The sequence below is a fragment of the Suricata suricatta genome, chromosome 9 (genome assembly GCF_006229205.1).
Source record: "Suricata suricatta isolate VVHF042 chromosome 9, meerkat_22Aug2017_6uvM2_HiC, whole genome shotgun sequence".
Classification (NCBI taxonomy): Eukaryota; Metazoa; Chordata; class Mammalia; order Carnivora; family Herpestidae; genus Suricata; species Suricata suricatta.
Genome location: NC_043708.1, coordinates 9,335,696 through 9,346,247, shown reverse-complemented (window position 1 = coordinate 9,346,247; position 10,552 = coordinate 9,335,696). Strand labels below are relative to the sequence as shown.

Genomic DNA, 10,552 nt, shown 5'->3' with positions numbered 1-10,552 from the left:
CTAAAATTAAAAAGACTCACAAGATCAAGTGTGTGTGAGGATATAAAACAACTCTCCGGAATGCTACTCATTGCTGGTGGAAGTGCAAAATGGTGCGACCACTTTGTGTGACAATTTGGCGGTTTCTTACAAAGTTAAATATACACTTAGTATGTGATCCAGCAATTCCACTCCACGGCTTTTACTTGGCAAGAAATTAAAACATCCATCCATTCACAGATTTGTACACACTTGTTCACAGCAGCTTTCTTCAAAAGCTGGAAAAAATCCAAATGTCTATCAACAGGAGAATGTATAAGCAAATTTTGATCTATCCATACAATGGCATGTCTGTCCGTGATAAAAAAGGAATGAACTGTTGAAACGTGCAAAAACCAGGATGAATCTCAAAATAATTGTGCTGAGTGAAAGAAGACAGAAATACTATATGATTCTATTTAAATAAAATCCTAGAAAATGCAAACTAACCGTCAGTGACAGGAAGCAGATTCCCAGGAATGTGAGGCGCGGTGGCCAGAGTGCAGGAGGTGGGTATCCAGGGGGTTCACTCTTGATTGTGGCAATGGCTTCGTGGCTGGGAAGGTAATGCCAGACCTCAGTCTGGGTAGGTGAGGTCCATGACCTATATCTTAATAAAATTGATTCTAAAAGTAAAGCAGCTATCAGTAGCCTTCGGTTAGCCTCTTTCTTAGCATGTTCAGTCTGACGGACTTGAATTCCTTTCAGATGATTCATTCCGCACCCGTAACGCCAGCAGTGCCCCAACTGCCTTCTCTCCCGCCCCTTCCCTGCCGGGCACCTCCCGTGGGACCAGTAACTCCGTTGACCCAAAGAGCAGTGCAAGCAAAGACACACAACCACGAAAGGCTACCTTGTAAGTACTCCCGCCACGCCAAGTGTGCTATTCCAGTCTTTTCTCGGGCACTTTCCTTCCCCCTTAACTACTTCCCAAACAGTAGACACCATCTATAATGAGGAAATGGTATAAATTCAAAGGACTTATTTTCACATGGGCCTCTGTTGGGTCGGATGCTTTATATCAGATGATTTGTGTGTGGCAAAGACACGGTAACCGTAGGGGATCAGCAAGAAGCTTTCAGCGGCTGCCATTCATAACTGAGATCCATTTATTTTTCTGTGACGTGTCTGCACTTAGGGAGTTTATCTCTGAGAAGACACTGGGTGCCACGGCATCCCTTTCGAATAACCAGCTTACGTACACAGGACTTAGTCACCCAGCGCTTTGAGAGGTGGGTGCAGCTCTGCCGCTGCAGAAACACTACTGCAGCCCCTAAGCCGGCGTGCTGGGTCCGGCAAACTGGGGTTCTCTACAGACTGTGCTGGGGCTTCAGGGACGGGGTTGCAAAGAGCCTCTGTTCCTTTCCTTTGTGCCCTGTTTACATACCTTGTTGGAATGGTGGAAGCCTCTGGTACTTTTAGTGTAAACGTTTAGGGGAGTAGACTGTAAAAAGCCCCCTGGTGAGAGGTCACTTCGAGGTGGAACTGACTTCAGCCGAGACGCCCAGACGACCGTCACGGTGTCCTTCACACAGGACACCCGGGCCTCCGCTGAGAATGACCTGGAACAGGACTCGGGTTTCCTTTCAAGTGCGTGTCACTGAATTCACGACTGTTCTCTAGGGAAGTTTCTCTAATGCATCTTTTTTGTAGAAACTTCATGCTCTGGTCCCTTTTAGGAACTGAACTGTATCTTAATTTATTCTAAATTTTAATTGGCTGTGAGTATGTATACAAATATGGATGTATTTCAAATTCATTTAAAACTTAGAAACAAATTTATTGAATGGAGCTTTAGCAAAGAGTAGGACTATGTAATAGAAAACAGCAATAGTAAATAGAAAAGGTAGTACTGATATTACAGATTTTTTAAAGTTTATTTTTATTTACTTTTGAGAAAGAGAGAGCGGACAGGGGAGGGGCAGAGAGCGAGCGCGCACAAGCCGGACTGGGGGCTCGAACTCGAACCGTGAGATAATGACCTGAGCCGAAACCAAGAGTCAGACACTTAACCGACTGAGCCACCCAGGCGCCCCGTTAGCTGCTTTTTTAGCAGGAGACTGGCTATCAAGTCCATAACTGTATTTCCGTGGAAGGTGGTTCTAGTCTGCACTTTGTCCGGAGTGCACAGGCCACGTGACTGGATTGGCGTCTATGCTGGTCTTGGTTCTGTGAAGGATTATCCATAATTTGGTGCTGTGCCTCACCCGGGCGAAATAGCTTCTTTCTCCTTAAAATAAGCTTATGAAGTGATTTCAGAAGGTGTCAATTATCTCCATTTCCTTCTCCAAAAGATTCCACGCAGTACATCCTCCAGCTTTTCCGTGTCCTAGAGATGACACGTGTGGCATTTCGGAGTGCCAGTGTCTTAGAGGAGATATAGGAATGCATCCTACCGTACGTCCTTCAACTCCAGGCCGCTGATCTATCTGGGCCTGTGTCGATTTCCACTGTTGTCATAAGAAAAAGGTGTGAAAAACTGTAAGAATAGAATTGAATGTTTTGTTACATGTGCATGGAATTTGGTAATTGAAGGTAGTTCTAGGTAATCTTTAATGTGCGATTTCTTTTTCACTTGAACAGAATTCTCATATATTCGGTTCCTTTATTTCTTATTTACTTTGTAAGCATTAAATGGATACAGTTTTTCATGTTTTCTTTTCTCCTTTTCTCTTCTCTCCCCCCCCCCTTTCTTTCTTGACAAAGAAAATCGAGAAAATCCAATCCTTAAATCATTGGCTTCATGAAGGAGGCAAAAGAAAGACAGCTGGAGATACTGGGATTCATGGACTAGAGCTAAAGCAATGGCCGGGGTGTTCTTTCTGTTTTGTTTTTTTCTTTTTTTCTTTTTTTTGGTTGATGAATGGAAAACAGACACATACCGGCAGCTGACGGTGATAAACGTCCCGTATTTGAAATTAGATTCCCGAGGCGGTGTAGCTCGTATCTCCGGAGTAATGATGTGGTTACAGAATTCCAATGTCACAGTGAAGTGCAACGAGAAGAACTTGAGGTTTGCGCTCCCGGCGCTGCTGCAGAGGAGACCGGTCTGCAGTTATCTGTGCTGGAAGCCATCTGTTTAATTGTCTAGAGGTTTCGCATTCAAAAATTACACGAGAGTCCAAATCAACTGAAATTGCTTTAGTGAATCACTTGAAGGGGCCTTGGGAGGAAGACAGACACTGCATTTTCTCACAAATCTCCGAGCCACACTGGGAAGGGTGCGAGCAGCCGTCACAATGTTCGCAGCCCCGTGATTGTGGTGACCGCGTTGTTCCCAGACATTCTGAAGTTTCCATTTGGCATTGAAAATTCTACCGAGAGTTCTGATGACTTTAGGTACAGCTACCTTAAAAATAATAGATTGATGATTTCATTTCCTAGAAGAATTTATTTTATAAATACTTTGTTTACACTGTAGAACATACTTGTCCTTACTTAATTGAAAATGATGAACCTAGTTTGAATCCGCTGTTCCTCTAAGCTATCATGCTTAAGCTCTGTCAACAGCATTCATTTGTACTGATGCTAATAATCCCATCAAACTCTGCCTGTGGAACACGTACCCTTCTTAATTTTAAAATGTCAGTTCTTGAGATATACTGTATGAAGCTATTGTCAGCTTCTCTATTTCAAAATGCAATCCGCATCTAACTATATTGATATTAGAAAATATTTGTTTTTTTTAAATATGTTGATGTATGATAAAGATGATCTAATTTGTGAATGCATACGTGTGTGTGGTTACTTTTTATAATGTGAAATGATGAATAATGAATTGACTCAAAATAAAACATAGGTTAATGAGAGACCTGTGTTTGTGAGAAAAGTTTTAAGTACTTACCTGCAGTTTTTTTTTTATTCCACCATTAAAGAGTAAGACCGTTCATTTTTAAGGAATGGATAAGAAGCTCCCCCACATCAGCCATGAATCACTCGGGGGCAGCAGCTCAGTGGGAGACTTCTCCAAGACTTTTGTTTCTTCTTTTCCTTTCATATGGCCTCTTCGGGGCTATTTTTGGTGATTCTTAGTATTTTTCACTTAAGGACAGTCAGGTGGATGGAATTGTCGAACTCCTCAATTTGTCAGGAGTAAAAAATCGGGTAGGTTTGAGTGACAGCATTGACTCAGTGATTGATTCAGTATTCTTTGTGGATCTCAGGTCACTGTTTTGACAATGCCCCATGTTAGCATCTGTAACGTGGAACTGGGGTCATGATTCGGAGAGAATGTGTGCAGTGCGTGACGGTGAATCCGCGTTCTCCCTGCGCTTGGACTCATACTCAGCATTGACTCTGTTGCTTTAAATAAAATGGAGAACTTTCACTTTATTTGTTCAACAATAACTAATAATAATAATAGAGTTAAGAGTTATATTTTCTATCATGCATGTGGGAAAAGGTAAAGTGTTTTGCCAGAGAAAAGTCACTACTGCATGTAAAGTTCAAGGGTATGGGAAGTCAGCCACGGTCTTTTTATTTATGTATATAATTTATTTTTCTTAAACAAAAATTTTTAATGTTTACTTTTTAGAGAGGGAGACACAGAATCTAAAGCAGGTTCCAGGCTGTCAGCACAGAGCGTGATGTGGGGCTCAAACCCACGAACCATGAGATCATGGTCTGAGGCAAAGTTGGACACTTAACCGACTGAGCCACCCGGGAGCCCCAGCTGCGATTTTGTTCCAACTTACTAAACTATCCGTTAAGATGGTTAGTCAACATTACTTTCAGAAGTTTTCTTTTTCCCCACAGAACATGATTTCTAAAACCATTGACGTATTTGCTAAAATAATACTTCCAAGGACAGATATATAAAAAACAAATAAGTAAAAACACAAGCTGGTGACAGTTATGAATCTTCACATATATCTTGATTTATACCAGAAGCAAAATTGATACACTTCGTGCAAGTTCTCAGTGTAACAATACAACAAATAGACCTTTAAACTAGTTGTGTGACATCTGGAGCCTCAGTGGTACAGGCGTGGCCCCTTTATCTTCTCAAGTACAGAAACTTGCATTCTTAAGGGCAGAAAAGGATCTTACTTACTAGCGAGGACAGTTTTTCTTCCATAACCTCATACACATTTGAAAATCATTTCCATTATGTGCCTGAGTTCAGACACTTCCTGCGGTTAGTGGGCGTATGTGAAACACTTAAGCTGAAGTAGAACAGACCCTTCAGTCGAGTGGGAGTTTTGCAGTTAAGACAAGATGAATTGGATCAATTCAGTAATCTGTTCTCAGTTGCTACTGCAAGTGTGAATGTGGGTGAGTGTGTGTGTATGTGGCTGTGAGGGAACAGTTTTTAAACCTGACAACTCAAATATAGTGAAGTCTTGTTACAATGTTCAGATGTCCCCCCTTGGGATGAAACCTTGAAATGTTTTTGGTAAGATCTATTGCATTTTTCATTGGTCTGTGTTTTCCCACTGGACATAGATCCTTAGATAAGCTGAAACCTATTGTTTTAGGAACTTCTTAAAGCATATGTGGTGGGATTATTTTTTTTTAAGTTTATATGGAGAAGGGAATAGGGCTTCTAAGGATAATGTGTTAGATATAATTATGCTCTTACTGTTTTCAACACCTACGCGGGGAGGAGGGGTGAATTTGATCTGCCTGTTATAGGAGTCCTCCAGTAATAATGAAGCTTCCAGTAACTGGGTTTGGCCATGTTTATTTCAGAGGCTATTATGTTCTCATAGACTTTCTTTCCTAGGTATCTGCAGATTTTAGAATGACAAAAACTCAGTCTTTAGACTGCTGCTTGATGGTATTTCCTTAAGTGCAATTCACATCACTCGGATTTATATTCATAGTCAAGATGACTAAACAGTTAATTAATTTTAGGTATATTTCAACACTGGATAGCAAACGGATAGAAATCCAGTTAGGCGTTTAGTTAACACATTGAACACTCCAGGTTTGCTAGGTCTATCCATGGTTCTCTGAATTCGCTCCTAAAATATGTTCTGGTCTCTGCAACAGAAGATGATGAAGAAAATTTGGGGGGGTATTAGCTATTTTCCTTTTAACTTTGTGGCAAAGCTCGTGCTTACATTCTGTTTAAGCAAAGTGCGTAACGAAGGGGAGTGCACACTGCCTGTGTAGTTGGACATTCAGATCCATGATTTAGGTTGAAAGCAGAGAGTGAAATGGGCAAGGGGATTAAGGATCAACACAGGCAGGCCTCTGGCTGCCATGCCCTGCTGCATGGGGTAACCTTGGCAAGGGCTCTCCATTCTTGGAGATGAGATTTTTTTAATGTTTATTTTTATATATTTTGAGAGAGAGTGTGTGTGAGCAGGGGTAGGAGGCAGAGAGAGAGGGAGAGACAGAATTCCACACCAGTTCCACGCTGTCAGTGTAGAGCTCAACCTGGGGTTCGAATCCATGATCTGTGAGATCATGACCTAAGCCAAAACCAAGAGTTGGATGCTGAACTGACTGAGCCACCCAGGCGCCCCTTGGAGAGGAGATTTGGCCACAAAGACAGAAGTGCCCTGGGGTCTGTGAACGTCATTATGGCCCATGACCGTGTCTCTGTTCCACGTTGCTTCTCTGTGTGAAATGAAGGTATTGAACTCCATCTGTGGCTCAGTGAAGGCCTCCGGCAAGCGATGTGCCACACCACGGAGTAGCCCAGGCTGCGCTGAGGCCGGCGCTGTGCTCAGGACTGACTGCAGCTGTGTGGTCCTCATGTCTGTCACCACGAAATGACTCTATGACAGATTAAAATAAAGCACTTTCCTCCAGAGGGAAGTAAAGAGAGCGAAGCCCATGGCTCAGGGAGAATGAGTCTTCCTCCCAAAGCCTTCGTCTTGAAATAGTGTTTGGATCTCCCGTTTTTTAAAAGTCCTGATACGTGAGTAACAGTGAAAGGTAAAGATATTCTATCCAGCTCATCTTGAGTCAATAACAAAGGCTCTGAGAAACAGGCTTAAAATACAGACAGACTATACAGACATCCCTTAAAATGAGTGGATTTAATAGTGGGATTTATCTGACTGACTCAGGCCAGCAGAGGACAAGGGGGATACTCTTCCGCCGCCTCGTGCCAATAACCTTTCTGGGTTCCGCTACCCCAGATTCAGCATCTCCTGGAGCACGGGGTGCTCACGTGTGTCTTCAATTGTAGGAGAGCTGGGTCCACCACGCTGCCCAGAGATAGAAGCACTCCAGAGGTTTCTCCATAGATCATGAAATGAAATGGCAGGTCCACTTGGATGATGGGGAGGCATGGAATCAACAATAATTTCTGACAGTGTTCCTGCCTCTGCTACTTTATTCACCAACTTCAACCACTGCTCTTTGTAAAAGCTGGAAAAGGAAATAATGTGGAAGACCGTTTGTGTGGCAGTGGAGGAGAAGGAAGTAATTGAGCCTCTTGACATCTTTTGCTACGGTCCTGCCCAGGGGGCCATCCATGGTCCTGGGGTCTAATGGTACAGAGCTCATCTGTGCCTAGAGGATCGCTCTGAGGTTGTACCAGGGATGCCCTAGAAGCCTGAAAGAATACCAGGAGACCCCAGGGACCCAAAAGTGAAGTACATTGTGGGTGTGGACCCAAGGGACTCTGCCCAGTCAACTCATGCACGTGTGCATCAAGTCAATGAATAGTTGGCGAGCGTGTGCCTTGTGCTACTGATTCTTGAGCAGCTGATGCTCCTCTCAGAACCTTCTGAGTGGTTGGTCTCATGGTTTGTGAGACCCAAGTTGCCTGGGACCCCTGGATACTTGGACCTTCCTTTTGGCAGGCAAAGTAGGAGCAGGGAAAGTTTACTCTGTGCAGAAGCTTCTTCAGTACCTGGTGCGGCTCCGAGGCGGTCCCTGGGGCCCCTCTGGTTGCCTGCACTCAGGCTGCCTGTCATGTCCAGGAGCCCTTTTGTCCAGAAACCTCGTATGATGTAGGTGATGCACCTACATTGCTTCTATAAGAGAAGAGAAGACATCTGTGTTACCTAGGAATTCTCCAGTTTCTCAGAGTGAAAATTTACTTTCCAGAGTAAACGGAGGGAGAATATTTAATGGCTTGCGATTTAAATACTGTAAAGCAACACATTTCATTTTTAAATGTGTTCACAGCAGAAATTCTTTCAGGTGCTGGTCTTTCGGGGTGGCTGCATTTATTTGTCTTATTTTCCCTGAGACGGTAACTCCTGATTGCAGGTCATGGTTACCCTACTGGGTCCTGCTTAAGGCGTTGCGGTTTTATTTTAAAAAATGTTTGTGCTCGCTTCGGCAGCACATACACTAAAACTGGAATGATACAGAGAAGATTAGCATGGCCCCTGTGCAAGGATGACACGTAAAAAATGTTTGTTTTTGAGAGAGAGAGGAGAGAGGAAGAGAGAGGAGAGAGAAAGCACCAGTGGGGTGGATGGGGGAGGCAGAGAGAGAGAGAGGGCGAGAGAGAGAATCCCAAGCAGGTTCCACACTGTCAGCGCAGAGCCTGACCTGGGTCTCCATCGATGACTGTCACGGATCTCCATCTCACAAACCATGAGATCATGACCTGAGCCGAAATCGAGAGTCAGATGCTTAACCGACGGAGCCACCCAATGCCTTTGTAAATCTCCCTCGGAACTGGAAACTGCAATCATTTGGGAAAGTATGGATCAGACTCCAAACCTAAGGAAGACTGTAGTTGGGCGTAACTGCCATTTGGAAACAGCGGAGCATTTTCCTGGTTGTAATAACAAGTGGAGTGACTGCTGGCATCAGTGAACACCGGCCCGGAATGCTAACCTGTTCCCCGAAATGCACGACACCACCCCCCCTCCAACCCAGTAGGGCTTCTGTGGACAAAATGGCTTAGCTTCCATGTGGAAGGTGACGAACCCTACTCTTAGCAGCCTCAGCTCAGAACTAAGGCCAAAGAGCATGAGTTACTTATGGAGGAAGTGGGGTGGGGTGTATAACAAAAACAACTTTAGCCATTTGTGGATTAAGCTGCTTTTCAAAGAATTAGTGAGTTCTCTGTCATTGGAAGCATCAAGAGAATGAAAACTAGACAGCTGTTTTGTAAGGATATTCTAGGGGAGACCCTCCCAGTGGGGGGGGGGGATTGGGCCAAGTGACCTCTGAGGGATTCTTTCATCTTGAAAGTGGTGTCATTTCATGCAATTTTAATGAATCTGTGACCCAATTCCATTTCAGGGGGGAAATCTTGTGCATTGGGAGTAAAGAGGGAAAAGTCCACATAAGAGAAATTAATTAGTTAAATGTTTAATAAAGTAGCTCAAAATGATCAAAGCATCCAACTTGAATGCTATTTCAAGTTTTGTGGAGTTTTAAGGCTAGTTTTCTCCTACAGTGTGGCATTTTATCAATGTTAAAGAGTCTGTAAACATATTGGTTGGTTTTGATCCCATTTCATACTTAGGGACTGGGCCCTAATGAAGCATCTTGACTTACCTTGGATACTTTACAGTTTCTTGAAGCAACAGAGAACTCACGTAGGTCAGCCTGGGGTGGGAGGATTCCTCCGACTCCCAATTACTGAAGCAGTTCGTGCATCTCCCACTTTCTTTTTTTAATGTTTATTTTTGAGAGAGAAAGAGCACGAACAGGGAAGGGGCAGAGAGAGAGGGAAACACAGAATACAAAGCAGGCTCCAGGCTCTGTGCTGACAGCTCAGAGGGGATTGAACTCACGAACCACAAGATCATAACCTGAGCCAAAGTCGGACGCTTAACTGACTACACCACCCAGGCACCCCATGCATCTCCTACTTCTGATCTAGTTGGAACTCTGGGCAGAAAACGTCCGTGTTTCTGTGGGACAGGTATGCAGAATGGCAAAATGCAGACCAAAGCCCTAGACTCTGAACACTAAAAAGGTCACACTTTCTCTTTTCCTTCCTCCAAGATTGTGTCCATTCCCGAGGGTCTCAGGTGATTGCGCGCATGGCTCATTCCGTTCTGTTGTGATGGTCCAGCTCTGGGAAGAGATCTGACTTTGAGGACGCGGGTGGCTTCCGCTTCAGCCAGCCTGCCCTGCTTCCCAGCCAAGGACTTCCACTCGCTTCAGCGGAGACAACGGCACATTTTGGGTCTGTGTCCGTGTTGTAGAAACAGCCCAGATGACCAAGTCTCTGCTCCCAGCCATCCTGCAGACTCCCAGCATGGTGGCTGTGTGTGGCATCTGGATTCTGCAGACTCCCAGATTCCAGGAGAACCTTCGGAGTCGGGATGGACAGCAGGAGGGGCGTCCCCCCTCCAATACCCATCTTTAGCCAAAGAAACTCTGCTACCACCTCCTTGATGTATCTGTGTTTTCCTTTCAAAATATTTTGTTTGGAAAAGTGGATTCTGTGGCTCAGAAAGGAAGTGTGTGAACATACTAATTGAAACTCCGTCTTTAATTTAGCATTTTTAAAACATTCTTTTTATTTTTGAGAGAGAAAGAGCACAAGCTGAGGAGGGGTAGAGAGAGGAGGAGACAGAATCTGAAGGAGGCTCCAGGCTCTGAGCTGTCAGCACAGAGCCCCACGCGGGGCTTGAGCTCATGAACCGCGAGATCAGGA

General features: G+C 44.2%; 1 protein-coding gene and 1 pseudogene across 2 annotated transcripts in view; both read left to right on the top strand.

The window, feature by feature from the left end:
- Positions 1 to 10,285, top strand: part of PPP4R4 (protein phosphatase 4 regulatory subunit 4) — a 103,889-nt gene extending 93,604 nt beyond the window's left edge. Inside the window, exons 24-25 of one of the 2 annotated variants that reach the window (XM_029952631.1) lie at positions 727 to 874; positions 9,895 to 10,285. In XM_029952631.1, the coding sequence (XP_029808491.1) occupies positions 727 to 874; positions 9,895 to 9,982 (236 nt within the window). In that variant the 3' untranslated portion in view covers positions 9,983 to 10,285. Of the gene's footprint in view, positions 1 to 726; positions 875 to 2,724; positions 4,346 to 9,894 lie in introns of those variants that run through there. The other variant, XM_029952632.1, reaches the window with a different exon arrangement.
- On the top strand, positions 8,254 to 8,351 carry LOC115303100 (annotated as a pseudogene).
- Positions 10,286 to 10,552: the final 267 nt, after the last annotated feature.